Source organism: Prionailurus viverrinus, chromosome C1 (genome assembly GCF_022837055.1).
Source record: "Prionailurus viverrinus isolate Anna chromosome C1, UM_Priviv_1.0, whole genome shotgun sequence".
Lineage (NCBI taxonomy): Eukaryota > Metazoa > Chordata > Mammalia > Carnivora > Felidae > Prionailurus > Prionailurus viverrinus.
Window position 1 is genome coordinate 74,679,967 of NC_062568.1, and position 17,246 is coordinate 74,697,212.

The 17,246-nt window shown below is 42.0% G+C and overlaps 1 protein-coding gene across 1 annotated transcript in view; it reads left to right on the forward strand.

The window, feature by feature from the left end:
* Window positions 1–17,246, forward strand: part of CACNB4 (calcium voltage-gated channel auxiliary subunit beta 4) — a 254,356-nt gene that overhangs the window by 196,517 nt on the left and 40,593 nt on the right. Inside the window, exons 3-8 of the mRNA XM_047869342.1 lie at window positions 772–891; window positions 2,724–2,846; window positions 12,168–12,298; window positions 14,703–14,779; window positions 16,314–16,333; window positions 16,556–16,636. Of these exons, the coding sequence (XP_047725298.1) occupies window positions 772–891; window positions 2,724–2,846; window positions 12,168–12,298; window positions 14,703–14,779; window positions 16,314–16,333; window positions 16,556–16,636 (552 nt within the window). The remainder of the gene's footprint in view (window positions 1–771; window positions 892–2,723; window positions 2,847–12,167; window positions 12,299–14,702; window positions 14,780–16,313; window positions 16,334–16,555; window positions 16,637–17,246) is intronic.

Here is a 17,246-nt window from a genome sequence, read left to right on the forward strand (position 1 = left end):
TTTGTTTGTTTGTTTGTTTTTAACTTTTAACTAGCTGCCGTAGTTCTCAGCTCTTACAGGATGAATACTGAGTGATGCTGGGCACCCCCAGTACCTTGTCACTTCTGTCAGACTGGATTTCAGTGTTGCTCAAATAGCCCTTCTAGGTTGTGTGCTTCAGTTGAGGACATCCTTGTTTTCATCCTCAAGGCTTATGGCTTAGTGGCCATAGTGACCAGGTATGGCTACTATAGGACAATGACTGAAATTTTCACAGTGCAAGAGTTCGATGGTGTGGATGCTAGAACTGGAACTCATGTACTAATGCAGGATTCTGCTTGCCTGTATTGCAACCTTAGATAAATCTATCTTCTGTAGTCCGAGATACAGGTAGAATTTAGCTCTTGTCATAAGCGGAGCCTCTTTTTCCTTTAGATGTATGTATAAGAGAATGGAATGAACTTCAGGTCTACAAATTAATGTGAGCTTAATATAAACATAGCATAAAGCAAGAAGAATTGGGACCAAATATCACATAATTTTCATCGCAGTTCACTTCCTAGCGCTTAATCTAGTCAAACTCTTTTACTTCACAACATTCCTACCTTCCGGATCCCTCAGATGCTTCACTATGTTCTGCTGTCTAAATGTATACCTGCAACAGAGGCACAGAGTGTGTGCATCAAACCCCATGCAAGTGAAAAGAACTCATTCCAGGATGCTGTTATGGACGTGGCAGTTTAAGAAGCTCCACGTCACCTCATTTAAACCACTGTGGGTTCTCCTTTCCAGGGTTCAGCGGATTCCTACACGAGCAGGCCGTCTGACTCCGATGTCTCTTTGGAAGAGGATCGGGAAGCGATTCGGCAAGAGAGAGAGCAACAAGCCGCTATCCAGCTTGAGAGAGCAAAGGTGACTTTCTTGCCCCTCTTGGGTTCCAAAGTGTCATGTTGCTCAGCAGGTATCAGCTGCTCTTCCCCTGCCTCAAATTCCTCTGGAACAGTCATTTTAGGATCATCCTAATGAGGCACCAGATTTCAAGGCTCCCTGATCCATTCATCCCCTAAGAGAGGTTAGTAACTTTCCCAGGGGGCCATTTCCTGAGGTACAGATCCTTCTTCACCCTTTGTGTTAGGTTTGGGGCCGAATTATCGGCTATATTCCAACTTCACGGTTGTGGCTAATATTAAGCATGCCGCTCCCAGTGTTGGCAGAGAGCCTCCTAAGGTACAGGTTCTCTATCTGTTCCTGACCCCTCATTGTCTGTGACCTCAGCCTTCATCACAGGCTACACGTGCACTATTGTTCCGTGGGTTTTCCTGTGGGTCTCTCTACCAGTTGCCTCTTGGTTTCAGTCTCCTGTCTCAAGTTCAGGGTGAAGTTCAGAGCTTTGAACAACTACTGGCATTTCAGCAAAGATGAGCAGTAGAAGGCATTGCCGAACTTCAGATATCACACAAAAGGATGACCCCCCCCCCCCACCTCCAGCCCCAAACCTCTGAACCCACAAGAGACCACAGGAGCAAATTGCATTTTTGAATCTTAGAATCGGAAGAGTCACTAGAGATCTCCCATTCTGTGTCTCTCAAACTTCTAGTTTTTGTTTTTTAGTGTAGAATTCCTTTTGTCAGATGAGGTTTTATGCATAATAGCAAAATATAAGACGGGGGTCATGGCCAACTTCTCTTCCTTGCCTTCCATGACAGACTTCTTAAAGCATATTGATCCAGTCTTTCTTATTTTTAGAAGAAAAACTGAAACTCAAATAATATGAATTCCTTCCTTTTTCTGTTTTTATAATAAAATCTTTATGAGAGTAGTAAGAGGAGAACGAGGCGTCTTCATTTGCTGTAACACCCATGCTGTCTGTGCTCGGTTAGCCAAAGGGGGTTTGGGGTAGTGCCCGTGAAAGTGAGACCCTAGCTGGGGTCTCTCCTCAGCTGTTGCCCCCACTCACGTTCTCAGCACAATGAGCCACTAACAAAGTAGCCCCAGATTGCAGGAACCTCGTGTTCTCATTTGTGTTTAATTTTTGTTTTAGTTTTCTTTCAGAGTGTTTTGTGGCCTCTGTGGTCACCCAGATGGCGGCCACAGTGCCGTCAGCTCAGGCTGTTGGTTTGCTTAGCCTCTGTGAGGCTGCACCAGCCTAAGCACTTTGCTGAGGAGGAATTTGTCTCAACAGAGTTTCAGAACCGGCTTTTGTTACCTAGAGAGAAGATGATGTTTGTCCTTGCTGTCTACCCCCTGAATGGCCTCTTTTTTCCTGGCAGGACAAGGTATTCTACTGAGTGAGATCCCACAGGTTTTCAGAAATAGGAGGCTATTTCAAAACTATTTATTTTACTCCCACCACCACCTTTTAATGTAAGGCCTAGCACGCGTTTCCTGTATCCCAAGGGACACTGGTTATCATTTTAAAAAACAAACATAAGCTTAGGACCAGAGGAGAAAGCAGAGAGCCTCTTTCCATCTTTCCATCCGTCCCCAATACTTTAGGGTAGGATTCTGTCTTTAGGATGCTGGAAAGTACCACAGAGGGGGGAAATGGTTGGGCTGATCTGGTTGAATCACCGTTAGAGTCATTGCTACAGATTTCTCTATGCTGCCAGGGAACCCATTGGAGACACCTGTTTGAAAAGTGGTTTCCCTTCCGGCCTGGTACTATCAATTACCTTATACTTTTCAATATGAAAAATCCTGCTCTGTCTTCCTCCCCCATCCTCACACCATGGTTCTGCCCGAAGTCCAAGCCTGTAGCATTTGCTGTGAAGACGAACGTGAGCTACTGTGGCGCGTTGGATGAGGATGTGCCTGTTCCCAGCACGGCCATCTCCTTTGATGCCAAGGACTTTCTCCACATTAAAGAGGTAAATGTAGGATTCTCTGCAACTGCCGCAAGGCCAGAGCTCGAATCCACTCTGTGCCAAACTAGAGAGGAGCCCTGAGGAACTGCCAGTGTGTTACCTCATTTAATTTGGTGGGCTTTCCAAATCCATTCATTCTCACTGAGATTTAGAAGACTGACATCATCGCTTGCATTATCACACATTGAAAATATTGGATCACCGTCATCATAGGATGGATTTAAGACAGACCTGTGGTCTCCTGGTCACCTTTTAACCACCTTGTATGACTGCAGAGCCACAGATCCATGGATCCAACTTAGGGAAATGTGAATTTGGTGGCATGGTGCCCTACTCATGAGGCACCATTTACAAGGGATATTTTAATTACAAACATCTGTGCTGTAATCCTGTGGACCTTGACCTTGGAACTGACACTAGACGTTATAATCATTAGAGTATTAAAGCTAAGAAGAGGGCAGAGGACTTTGGGGAAACAGAAAGCTTAAAGGATTGAGCAGTACAAGGAGGACTTGAGGCCTTGCAACTTGAAAGGTGGAATAATTACATCAAAAACTTCCGTTTAGTCACCCTAAATTGAAATCCTACTTCATCTCAGACGTTGTGCGGGGCACTGAGAGATTGGAGATGAAGCCTCGCTGTCCCCACTGCCCGGGAGCTCCGAATCTGGTGGAAAAGACTAACAGGCACCTAGTTGCTGCCAAGGATGACAAATTCTATTATAGTAAAACTGAATGGGTGTTGTGGGAGCCTGAAGAAGGAGCAGGAGGGACCACCTGGCTGGTGGGGAGGAGGATCACAGGGCCAGAGAGCTCTACAGAAGTGGTAAAGCCTGAGGACATTCAGGCTGGGAGGGATGGGGGTGGCATCTGGTGGAAGGGACAGCCAGGAGCATTGCAGCATGGCTGGAGGGCAGTAAGTAGGGAGTGGTGCAGGGGATGAGCCAGGTCTCAGAGGCAGGGGCCTGATAAGAAAAGACCTCTTTTGCCCTGACAAGAAAACTGGACTTTATCACCAGGCAGTGGGCTGAAGAGGAATTTTAAATAATGGACAGTTACAACCAGCCTTGGATCTTAGCATAATAACTCTGATGGTCCAGGGAATATTGTAGAGGCTGAACTAAGGTTGCAGCAGAGAGGCTGGAGAGAGGGAGCAGCTTGGAGGGAGAATGACAAGGCAGATAGACAGGATTGGGAGACTTCACATGGGGAAGGGATATCAGAGAAAGCGAAATAGAAAGGAAGGATGGAGAAAGGCTTTACAGCTTGCTAGAAAGGGTAGATGGGCAGTGTCAGCTTTCAAAATAAAGAAGGCAGAGAGGGGAGACGCCTGTTGCAGGGTGGATGTGGTTATGAATTGGCTTTTAGGTACACTGTGTCTGGGGTACTCTGAAACCCCTGTGAAGACACTTAATAGGCCTTTGGGGCACCTGAGTGGCTTAGGTAATGATTTCACGGTTCGTGGGTTCGAGCCCCATGTCAGGCTCTGTGCTGACAGTTTGGAGACTGGCACCTGCTTTGGATTCTGTGTCTCCTTCTCTCTCTGTCCCTCCCTCCACCTCAAAAATAAGTAAACATGAATTTTTTTTTAAAAGACACTTAATAGGACTTTACCAACATAATCTGAAGGCCAGAGGAGAGGAACTGCAATTTGCTCTTCTAAATGCTTTGAGTTGAAAAGGAGAATGCATTCTTGCCAGAGAAAAGTAACATAGAATTGAATTTAAATTTGTATTTGTTTTTATTAAAAAAATTTTTTTTTTACTTTTTTAAAAAACTAATTAACTTATTTATTGTTTAGTTTGCAACCAAGTTAGTTAGCATATAGTGCAACAATGATTCCAGGAGTAGATTCCTTAATGCCCCTTACCCATATAGCCCATCCCCCCTTCCACACCCCCTCCAATAACCCTCTGTTTGTTCTCTGTATTTAAGAGTTTCTTATGTTTTGTCCCCCTCCCTGTTTTTATATGATTTTTACTTTACTTCCCTTATGTTCATCTGTTTTGTATCTTAAAGTCCTCATATGAATGAAGTCACATTATATTTGTTTTCCTCTAATTTCACTTAGCATAATATCGTCTAGTTCCATCCATGTAGTTGCAAATGACAAGATCTCATTTCTTTTAATTGTCGAGTAATATTCCATAGTGTGTGTGTGTGTGTGTGTGTGTGTGTGTGTGTGTGTGTATACCACATCTTCTTTATACATTCATCCATCAATGGACATTTGGGCTCTTTCCATACTTTGGCTATTGTTGATAGCAGTGCTATAAACATTGGGGTGCATGAGCCCCTTTGAAACAGCACACCTGTATCCCTTGGATAATGCCTAGTAGTGCAATTGCTGGGTCGTAGGGTAGTTCTATTTTTAATTTTTTGAGGAACCTCCATACTGTTTTCCAGAGTGGCTGCACCAGTTTACATTTCCACCAGCAGTGCAAAAGAGATCCTCTCTCTCCCATCCTTGCCAACATTTGTTGTTGCCTGAGTTATTAATGTAGCCATTCTGACAGGTGTGAGGTGGTATCTCATTGTGGTTTTGATTTGTATTTCCCTGATGATGAGTGATGTTGAGCATTTTTTCATGTGTTGTTTGGATGTCTTCTTTGGAAAAGTGTCTATTCATGTCTTTTGCCCATTTCTTCACTGGATTATTTATTTCTTGGGTGTTGAGTTTGATAAGTTCTTTATAGATTTTGGATACTAACCCTTTATCTGATATGTCATTTGCAAATATCTTCTCCCATTCTGTCGGTTGCCTTTTAGTTTTACTGATTGTTTCCTTTGCTGTGTAGAAGCTTTTTATTTTGATGGTTTGAGGTCCCAATAGTTCATTTTTGCTTTTGTTTCCCTTGCCTCTGGAGACGTGTTGAGTAAGAAGTTGCTGTGGCCGAGGTCAAAGAGGTTTTTGCCTGCTTTCTTCTCGAGGATTTTGATGGCTTCCTGTCTTACATTGAGGTCTTTCATCCATTTTGTGTTGATTTTTGTGTATGGTGTAAGAAAGTGGTCCAGGTTCATTTTTCTAAATGTCGCTGTCCAGTTTTCTCAGCACCATTTGCTGAAGCAATTGTCTTTATTCCATTGGATATTCTTTCCTGCTTTGTCAAAGATTAGTTGGCCATATGTTTGTGGGTCTATTTCTGGGTTCTCTATTCTGTCCCATTGATCTGAGTATCTGTTTTTGTGCCTCCCCCCAAATTTTTTTATTGTTTATTCATTTTTGACAGAAAGAGAGAGTATGTGTGAATGGGGAAGGGGCAGAGAGAGAGGGAGACACAGAATCCGAAGCAGGCTCCAGGCTCTGAGCTGTCAGCACAGAGCCCAACGCAGGGCTCAAACTCATGAACCATAAGATCATGACCTGAGGCAAAGTCGGAAGCTTAACCCACTGAGCCACACAGGCGCCCCTGTTTTTTAGTTTTTTTAAACAGGGAAGATTTCAGCATGTTTCCCATGCTGAGATAATGAACCTAGTGAAATATATTGGATGGAAAAACCATCACTGATTGAATGAGGGGCTGGGATGGGCGGCGGTGGGGGGGTGGTGAGGATGGCATCTGAGAGATGGTCACAAGAACTAGGTCAAGTCAGGAACACAGTCTTGCCTTTCTTGTTCTGCACAGGACTTCCCAGTCGGACTCAGGGGCTTAACATCGGAGGGCATGTAGGCTTGCTGGTCTCCAGTGACACTGCTTAGAGGGAGGTGTTAGAAACTGGGTCTTAGGAAAGAGTGTACAGGGGGAACAGTAAAGTGAAACAGGAGTGTGGTCAACATAAACCTATCACTCCAGGATGCTGAGATACCTGCACTTATCCCACTGTCTAAAACGTGATGTGCATGCTAAATATGTAACAATTTAGAAAATCATTGTCTTTGAAACTCTGCATTCTAGGGGCACTTGTACCCCAACGTTTATAGCAGCACTCTCAACAATAGCCAAATTATGGAAAGAGCCTAAATGTCCATCAACTGATGAATGGATAAAGAAATTGTGGTTTATATACACAATGGAGTACTACATGGCAAGAAAGAATGAAATATGGCCCTTTGTAGCAACGTGGATGGAACTAGAGAGTGTGATGCTAAGTGAAATAAGCCATACAGAGAGGGACAGATACCATATGTTTTCACTCTTATGTGGATCCTGAGAAACTTGGTGGAAACCCATGGGGGAGGGGAAGGAAAAAAAAAAAAGAGATTAGAGTGGGAGAGAGCCAAAGCATAAGAGACTCTTAAAAACTGTGAACAAACTGAGGGCTGATGGGGGGGTGGGAGGGCGGGGAGGGTAGGTGATGGGTATTGAGGAGGGAATCTTTTGGGATGAGCACTGGGTGTTGTATGGAAACCAATTTGACAATAAATTTCATTAAAAAAGAAAGAAAGAAACTCTGCATTCTAAGATGGCATTATTGACACCAAGACGTACATAGTTTTAACATTTTAACCACTTGATAGCAAGTAGGTCAAACATCTGGATGTCTACAGATGTCTCTCTTTGCTGTGCCCATGTGAGCTGGCTGAGGCTCTACATTTGTTCCTTTGTTAAGTTACTCGTTCAAGATATAGTTCTTGAACATTTAGTATGTGCCAGGCCCTGGCAGATGTTGTCTGACAGGCTATAAAAAAAGCAGACAGATTTCCTTCCCTCATGGACTTAAATTCTAGTGGGGAGACAGATAATGAACAAATACTTCCAAATTGTGTCTTTGGGGAAAAAATGAAGCAGATGCTAAAAAAAATTAAAATATAAGGATGAGGAGGTTATATATACTTTTAAATACAGAGGTGATCAGAGAAGGCCTTTTATTTTTTTTTTTTAAATTTTTTTTTTTCAACGTTTATTTATTTTTGGGACAGAGAGAGACAGAGCATGAACGGGGGAGGGGCAGAGAGAGAGGGAGACACAGAATCAGAAACAGGCTCCAGGCTCTGAGCCATCAGCCCAGAGCCCGACGCGGGGCTCGAACTCACGGAGTGCAAGATCGTGACCTGGCTGAAGTCGGACGCTTAACCGACTGCGCCACCCAGGCGCCCCACGAGAGAGAAGGCCTTTTAAAGAACATGACTGTTAAGCAGACACCTGAGGGATGAAGAGGAGCCAGCAATAAAACGATTAAAAGGAGGCCTTCTAGGGAAAGGAAACACTATGTGCAAAGGCCCTGTAGTAGGAAAATAGCCTGGCACAATCAGTTAACTAGAAGAAGGCCATATGGCTGGAATGCAATAAACAAGGGACCTAGTAGTAGGAGACAGTTATAGAACTAAGTGGGGCACAGGTCAAGGAGAACCTTAAAGTGATCATGAGACCAGATTTTATTCTAAGTGGAATGAGAAGCCATTGAAGACTTTTTTTTTTTTTTTAATGTTTACTTATGTTTGAGAGACAGAGAGAAAGGGAGACACAGTGCGGGCAGGGGAGGGGCCGGGTGAGAGGGAGACATAGAATCCAAAGCAGGCTTCAGGCTCTGAGCTGTCAGCACAGGGCCCGATGTGGGGCCCAAACTCACGAACGGTGAGATCATGACCTGAACCGAAGTTGGACGCTTAACCGACTGAGCCACCCAGGCTCCCCACCATTAAAAACTTTAAAAGCAGAAGAATGGGATGAATTTATTATTTTTTTAAAGCTACTCTGATTGTTATAGAGACCACAGATTGGAGTGGGATAAGTATGGAATCAGGGAGCCCATTAGAACCATTCTCAGTGAGAGATAATGGAATTGAGCCAGCATTACAGCAGTGAGATGGAAAGAAGTAGACAGATTTGAGATCTATTGCAGACATTCAATGAAGCGTGCTGGTGATGGGTCAGGTGTAGAAACTAAGATTGAGGGAGAAATCCAGCATGATCAAGGAAATCAAGGTTTATGAATTGATCAATGGGGATGGAGATGATGAGGGTGGGAAGAGGACAGATGAGGAGTGGACATCTCAATGGAGATATCAAGTAGAAGTTAGATATAAGAATCTGGAGCTCCAAGGAAAAGAGTTGGGCCAAAGATGTAAATTTAGATCACTAGTTTGTGTGGGTCAATGATCAAAGTCACTTAAGGGAGATTAGAGGGAGAAGAGAAGGCAGCCGGGCATCAAACCCGAAGGAATTCCATTCTGCAGAGGTGGGCTATGTGAAATGACTCAACAAATAAGGAAACTGAAAAGGAGAAGCCTGAGATATAGGATGAAAACCAGGACAGAGCGATACGTAGACATCAAGAGAGGAGTGTGTACAAAAGGAGGAAGAAGTCAGCCGTAGTGAATGGTGTCACACGTTGCCTAAGATGAGGAGTGAGGAACGAACATTGGATCGGCAACATGGTGGCCAGTGGCATGGAAGTCACTGGGACCATGGTCTGGAAGCCAAATGAAAGGGGATGAAGTGGGAAGGGGGTTAGGAAGTATGTTTAGTAAACATAGACCATGCTTTCAAGGAAGCTGACACAGACCAGGTAGTGGACTGAGGAGGATGTGAAGTCAAAAGAGGTTTTCTTTGAGAGAGAAGTGCTTGGAGCATCTGCACAGGCTGATATTAACAAACAGAGAGAGGGAAAGGTTGATGGGAAAGGAAAGATAGGCAATGGAGTAAAGTTTTTGGGGAGGCAAGAAGGGTGGGATCCAGACCCTGAATAGGGGAGAGAGATTTTTGACAGCAGGGTATCCACTTACTTATTGTAACATGCAGGGAAAGGATGGGTGAAGGCACAGACAGTTCAGAGCCTTGGTAACAGGAAGCTGGGGTAGCATTGACTTGATGGGTAACAGGAAGCTGGGGTAGCATTGACTTGATGGCTTCTGCATTCTCAAGGTGTATGTGGTGAGGATATCCATATTTGCCTAGTAGATGGGGACTCTCAGCCTGAAACATGTGCCCCAGCCTCTGAATGGTTAAGTTGATTTTCTCACTGTTTCCACCAAAAATGACCAAACCATGTTCATTAGTCACTAACACCCCTTGCTTCAAAGGAGAAGCAGAATTTTAAAAGGTAAGAGGTTCTCACATATTTTATCCATACCCACTCACACCTGCATTCCAATCTTGCTGTACTTTATTGCTTTCCTCCATGCCATCAATATTCTCCATTTGTCTCATTGGTTGCTTTTTGATCTACATGTCCCTTGATCAGTGACTTTCTCTTCACACAGGCAGGTGGATGGATGGTATTGAGCTGGTAATCCTATGTGGATTAGAGCCACTTGTTTTCAGAGCTTGCGATAACAGATAAGAAAACATCTTAGAAAGAGAAAGTGCTAATCATGTTAGGGAGATGAAAATGAGAAGGACTGGAGCAACACTAAGGTGACCTCCCCAGAACGCTGGCACAAGCTCCTGGAACATCCACATTTGCACACATTTGTGTAATCAGGTTGTAGCCTCCTCTCTCATCTGTCATCTAGAAAGCCATCTCTCATGCACTGTTTTAAACACTTTTTTCAGTAATGAGAAGCTTAACCTTAAAGAAAAGCTACAGTTCTGCTTATCACATACACCAAATGACGAGTGTGTTAAGCTCCTGAATGTACTTAGCAACTTCCCGCCCGGTAGCTCAAAGAATTTTTCATTTGCGTTGAGCCAGATTATCACCAAGCTTTCGCTGTTTCCTAGAACTAGGCTAAAACAGGTTGGGAAGTTGCCATTAACCATTTCAGGAAGCCCTTTAAGGTCACTTGGGTATCATTTAATAAATTAGCGTTCTAGCAGGCTCAGTTAAAGTTCAGGAAATAACTTAAACCCTAGGACACTCTGACTCATAGTCTGCTTTGTCCCCACCACAATAAGATTTGAATTCCAGACCTGTGCACCAAAGATTCTAAAAGGGCTCTCTTGCCTTTTGTTAATTCCAAAATAAACAGGCCTGTTATTTCAGCCCTGTTATCCTGAAATAAAAGATGGGAAGATAGAAAAACCACGGCTTAGATTGTTCAAGATTTTATATTAGGTCAACTTCAGTGCAGTCTCATACTACATGCCATGCATGCCTCATGTAGGAGCTGTGTGCATAATAAAGGCCAAATCCCTAAGGCATATCATTTTGCTTTTGAGTGTGAGGCTGTTGCTGAGAATTACTCAAAGCTATGCAGAATTTCATGCTGCAGTGAGTTAATGAAACCATCCATTCCTCCTTCACAGTGTATCAATGTCATATACACATAAATTTCCCTTTTCTCTGAGCTAAGCAAAGTGTACTACATATAGTTTTTCATTTTGAAAAAAAGCAGATACTTTTTGGATCAAAAAGAGAGAGAATTACCTTGCCCCACGCTGATGAAGACAAGAGTTTTTGGAATCATCTCTGGAGGATGTAAACAATAGGACTGATACCTGCATTCTAAAAATCATCTACCTGAAACCTTCCTTTGAGGCAGGTGGCTTGGATTAAATATACCTTCTGATTTAGGCTCCAGCAAATCTGTATTTCCAAATACAATTTTGCTGACCCACCGAATAGGATCACGTTCACAGGGTCTTACCCCATATTGTCTGAAGCAGTTGTGTGGGTTTGTTTTCTGAATTTATATGTCATGGAACTTTATTGAAATGGAAATCCTGGTTTTTCTATTGAACTTCAGGCCATCTGGAGATTATTTCAAAAATTCCACATATATACAATATACTTCTTTTGTAAGAGTAACCTTTTTCAGCAGATAGTGAGATGGACCTTAGTTTGTAAACCAGTGTTTGGAAGATTACAGTTCTCCAATGAGAGTAGATTACAGACAATATTGTGGAATGTTTACCTGAAACTTTTCGACAAATAACAGACAGTTGAGTGTATTTCATCTCAGACTTGTCTGTCTTGTTCTCCAGGGTTCCAATTACATTGATGCATAATTATCCCTATACTATCTATTCCTTAAGACTTGGCTAGGGCTTCTTGACAAGGACCAAAGGAATCCAAAGATTAGGACCCAAATTTAGTCCAGGGATTGGAAAACTGTGGCCTGCAGGCTGATTAGAGCCTGCTGTCTTTTTTGGAAAGAAAAGGTTAACTGAACCATAGCAAATGCTTATTTGTTTACGTATTGTCTATAGCCACTAACATGTGACAATAGCAGATTTAAGTAGTTGCACCAGAAACCATGTGGCCTCCAAAGCCTAAAATATTTACTATCTGGGCCTTTAGATAGAAAGGTTGTAGACTTTGGCTTTAGTCGATACATGTTCTGATATGTATAACATAGTATAACATAATGTAGTGTGTATATATAATATAGTATAGTATAATGTAAAGAGTATTTTTGGTTCTTCTCACCCCCAGAAATTAATTAGTGGAATGTGAAGATAAGTGAATTACTATTGATAGCAGTTTTATTTCTGCATTCCAGAAATACAACAATGATTGGTGGATAGGAAGACTGGTGAAAGAGGGCTGTGAGATTGGCTTCATCCCAAGTCCACTTAGACTGGAGAATATACGGATTCAGCAAGAACAAAAAAGGGGACGTTTTCACGGAGGGTAAGGCTCCTTCCTTCTTAGAAACTTATTTTGGGAGGTGAGTAGAAAAATAAGATGATGTTTTCAAGTTTGCTCATCAGGTTAAATATGTATGCTTTGAGAGTAAAAGGTACTTTTCTGTATATGAGAGGTTTCTGACATTGACACAGAGGGGTTTCAGAGATTTCATTCTCCCCACTGCATGCTAAAGTCTCACCTCATTGGCATCACCATGAATTCCACAGCGGAGATTTTTCTGTGGCCTCAGCAAACCCTGCTTGGAGATTAAGGTCTCCTCCGTGATGGTCACGGGGCATTCTTTCTCAGTACAGTAAGTGGGAACCTGACCTGACCTGGCATCAAGGCTCTTCCTGGTTAACTTTCAGAGACCCTCTCTCAAGCGGGCATGTAATGCAGTGGTACATATGGTACCATCCCAGGGCTAGAGGTTGCCTCCACCCCACGGCATCTACCGTCTCTTGATAATGGAGTGAAGATTCTGTCTAACTTCAGATGAATCAACCTGTAGTACACTAAAGAAATAGCTACAAAAATCTCAGAGTGCAGGTGTTTGTAGGTCCCAAGGATACAAACAAAGCCTGAGAAAAGAGAAATCAGAATCATCCTGAGCCTGCATATATTGAGAACCTACAATGAAGCATGAATTTCATGTTATCATTTTTTGAAAGACCTAAAATAGAAGCAGTTCTTTCTCTTGACTCTCACTTCCTTTTTCTGTTGGATCCTTTTCTGCTTCAAAAACTCCTGTGTTCTTAAGGGGCCCTTTGCCTTTGTCTTAATGGGAACTTCTTAATTATGATAAAACATCACAAAAGTACAGTGAGCCCCACTTTTAATTGCCAATCTTCTTTAGTATATAACATGCCTGTAATATTATTAATTATTAATTCTTCTTATCCCTTCTTCTCTTGACTGTTTTGTCTCGATTGCTGCTCCTTAAATGCATGAGGAACACACGTTCCTGCTTTAGGACCTTTGCACCTGCTAGTTTTTTTTTCTTATTGGAACACTTTGCTTCATATTTCCACCAGCTCACTCCTTCATCTGCTTCAGATCTTTGTTAGATATAATCTTTTCAGTGACCCCTTTTCTGCCACCATCTTTAAAATTGTACCCACTTCCCTTCCCTTACTTCCTATCTCTCTCCTTGACTTCGTTTTCCCTATTGCAATTATTACTGTCAGAAATACTATGTATTTACCTGTTCATTGGTTTGATAGTGATATCTCCCACTAAAATCTGTCTCTGTGAGGAAGGGATTTTGTCTTTCCCCCCTACTGTTGTATTCCTAGTTTCTAGAACAGTGGATACTCAATAAATATTTGTTGTATGAAATAATAAATGAATTTTTATCATTTCCAAAATTGTTATTTTATTATTATTATTTTATTATGTTATTATGTACTTTTGAATAAAAGCTTTTTTTTTTTTTTGTGGCAGGCCAGGAGTAAAACCAAGAGCTCACAGACATGATCTTATACAACCCTGTGAGGTGTAACTTTTTCTGTAGATAGGGCAACTAAGGCTCAAAGATATGAAATATGATGTGCCAAGTTACCACGACTAGTAAGGGGAAAAGCCAGGATGAGATATTAGATAGTTCTGACCTAGGGACCATACTCTCAAGCATAAAAGGGAAGAACATTAGGAAGGTAGGCTCCCAAGGGACTCTGTGGGCTTCTGGGAAGCTTCCAAAGCAGCAAGAGGAGACTGATGGAACAATTGCCCAGTAGGTCACAACTAATGGTTTTTGTGACCAAATCCTTACCTTTTTTTTTAATTCTGACTCCCATAAAATCACTTAAAAAATTTATTTTTAAAGTTTATTTTGAGAGAGAGCTCACACACGTGAGTAGGGGAGGGGCAGAGAGAGAGGGAGAGACAGAATCTCAGTCAGGCTTCGCACTATCGGTGTGGAGCCCAATGAGGGGCTCGAACCCAGAACAGTAAGATCATTACCTGAGTCGAAATCAAGAGTCAGATGCTTAACCAACTGAGCCATCCAGGCATCACCCAATAAAATCACTTTTAAAAGGAAATTTTTTTTCTAGGTCTTACAGCTGTTTTGAGCTGTGTTTGACATCCGACTGGTGCATTGGTGACTGGTATTAAGCATCAGTTCACAAGAGTGTTTCTGTCAGTGATTTTTCTGCCTAATTTCTGTATTGAATAACTAGGAGAGATATTTTTGCATAGTATTTCCAGGTCCAGTTTGTTCCCCACCTTCTCTAAGAAATAGGTCAAAGAAAACATGTGGACAGATTCTTGAAGTTCTTCTCCAAGGCAGGATTTGGTGTGTTTTGAATTATTTAGTAGGATTTAGGCCAAAGAAAGCTTTGTACTCTCAAGTTCTATTTTCAAGGAATCTGGGGAATGAGTCCTAAGTTCCTTTTCTCTATCCTAGGAAATCCAGTGGAAATTCTTCTTCAAGTCTTGGAGAAATGGTATCAGGGACATTTCGAGCAACACCCACATCAACAGGTAAGGGTTTTAGGGGGTTTTTTAATGGAATGTTTTTTTTTCCCTTAGGATTTGAACATACACACAAGTAGTTCTACTAATTTGGAAATAATTTAAGGCTTTGATTTAAAAATTCTTCTACTTAACTCTTCATTGCTCATTTGCTTTCTATAGTAATTTGATTTGATTTAAAGGGTACTTGTGATACTAAAAATTCAAATCATTACAATCTGATTTTGAAAAATCTTGTTTACCCCCCAGAGCCAGTAACTGTCCATTGTGCAGACCAATCTGAAGCAAGTCCATTATTCCACCCAAGAACCCAACAGACTTTAAGATGGTGAAAGCCAATTAAAAAGAAAAAAAAGTTGTAGACTCTGAAGAAAATGCTCTATTTCAGTCTCCATGGGGAACTTTAAGATGGTACAGCCTGGGCTGTGGAGACTGGAAAGGTTGAAGCAGAAAATGGGCCCAGATGACCTCATTTCTGTTTGGAAAGCAGATAACCAAGCCCTGGAATTAATGGAAATGAAGGGACAGTGGTGGTCCAATCAAGAGTTGTTATATATTTGATAATTATGGAGACATTCAAGCAGGAATTTTCCTTCTACCACATTCCCTGACTCCTATAGTCTAATTTGTTCTGGCCCAGAATTGATGCTGCATTAGGGCATCCAGTATTACCAACTCAGAAGGGCAAGTGTAAGGTCTAGCCTGGCCTACCGTAACTGCAGGGAACGGGATTGGTTCTGGAGTAGTGCTGAGTGCTGGGTCCTTGTTTGGGTGGATCTTTCCTCATATCCTGTGCTCTGAACTGAACTAGGTCTCTGGGTTGTCCCCAGATGGACCGGACCCACTTTGATGGCCAAACAAAACCAGTTTAAACAAAATCAGTTTAATCAGGTATCAAATGTATTTTGCCTCATCCCCATTTGTTGGACATTTAGGTCATTACAAACCTATTACACTATTACAAACAAGAAAGAACAGGAATAAATGGTTATAAATTTATTTGAAATTAAGAACAGCATAGTAGGAAAAATATGTCACTATCCTGGAAAGTAGGCAAAAACTTAACGAACACACAAAGGACTGCAGAATTTTCTCCTGGTTCATCAAAATTACAAATCCAAAAATAACTCCTGATTAAGGTGATGATCATTTTTACCCAAATCGTCGTTCTTAATTCCTTTTTATCAAATTGTATTTGTCCAAGTTGTTCTCAGCCTCACTGTATGCTGTGTGTAGCAGGAAACAACCTATGGCCCATGGCTGGCCCAGAATTTCTAGTGTTTTCATGCAGTCCACCCTCCACACCCAACATGAAATCAGGATATAAGGTCATTTGTACGGGGAGAAGTTGTTTGTTTTTTCATTTGTCTTCAAAATTGTCTTGTCCAGAATGAAATAATAGAGTAGTTCTCCACAGAGAGGGTAATAGTGACATGATGAGAATTATAGGGACAAATTGGTACATTCTTCCATCTTTTAAAATCATGTACTATCATTTACAGAGATTACGTATTTTGATATGGCTCTCATTGTTGTCTTTTAGCAAAACAGAAGCAAAAAGTGGTAAGTTGTGTTTCCTTTTTAAATCTTCCTTTAAGGTTTCTATCCGCACGTGCCTGCGATGTTTCATTTCAGTGACCCAAATGGCTATAAAATAAGGGATGAGCCTCCTTGGTGGGGACCTGTGGTAATCATTTTGTGCTCAACCTGAGAATTACGATGCTATGGCTTTTGAGAAGGCACGCTTATCCTCACCTTGTCATGATGTCCAATCATCTTTTTCAGACGGAGCACATCCCTCCTTATGATGTTGTGCCATCCATGCGTCCGGTGGTGTTAGTGGGGCCGTCACTGAAGGGTTATGAGGTACAAATACCAGTCTGTTATGCTTCAGTTCTTGATCAAGAACCTAGGAGACAGCCTTGGGAGCTTGCTCCTCTAGGGTCTGCTTACAGAGAGGTACCGATGGGGCCAATTCTCCACATGTGAAGGCGGGTGGCACAGCATGGGGCTTATGTGGCCCTTCACTCTTTCTTCCCTCTCTGGCACGCTTCTCATCTTATATGTATCACTTTGTTTAGAAATACATCCCTTAAAACATTTATGATGGAAAGTTGTGGTCAAAGGTTTCCTCTGCATTAAATTCAAAGTGAAGGACTATGTAGTCTCAACCATTCCCGTTACTGTTGGAAATAATCAAGTATGGGAGCACCTGGCTGGCTCAGTGGTAGAGCATGCAACTCTTGATCTCAGGGTGGTGAGTTCAAGCCCCATGCTGTAGAGCTTACGTAAAACTAACTAACTAACTAAATAAATAAATGCATAAATAAATAAATGAGTATGAACAGCACAAGAGAACAATGTAGGCAATCTTCCAGCAAACTTAAACCTTCAAAGCACCAACAAACCTCACCTTGCTGGGTGCTCAACATGATGCCATACCCCACCAAATATTTCTCTCATTTATTTCAAAGAC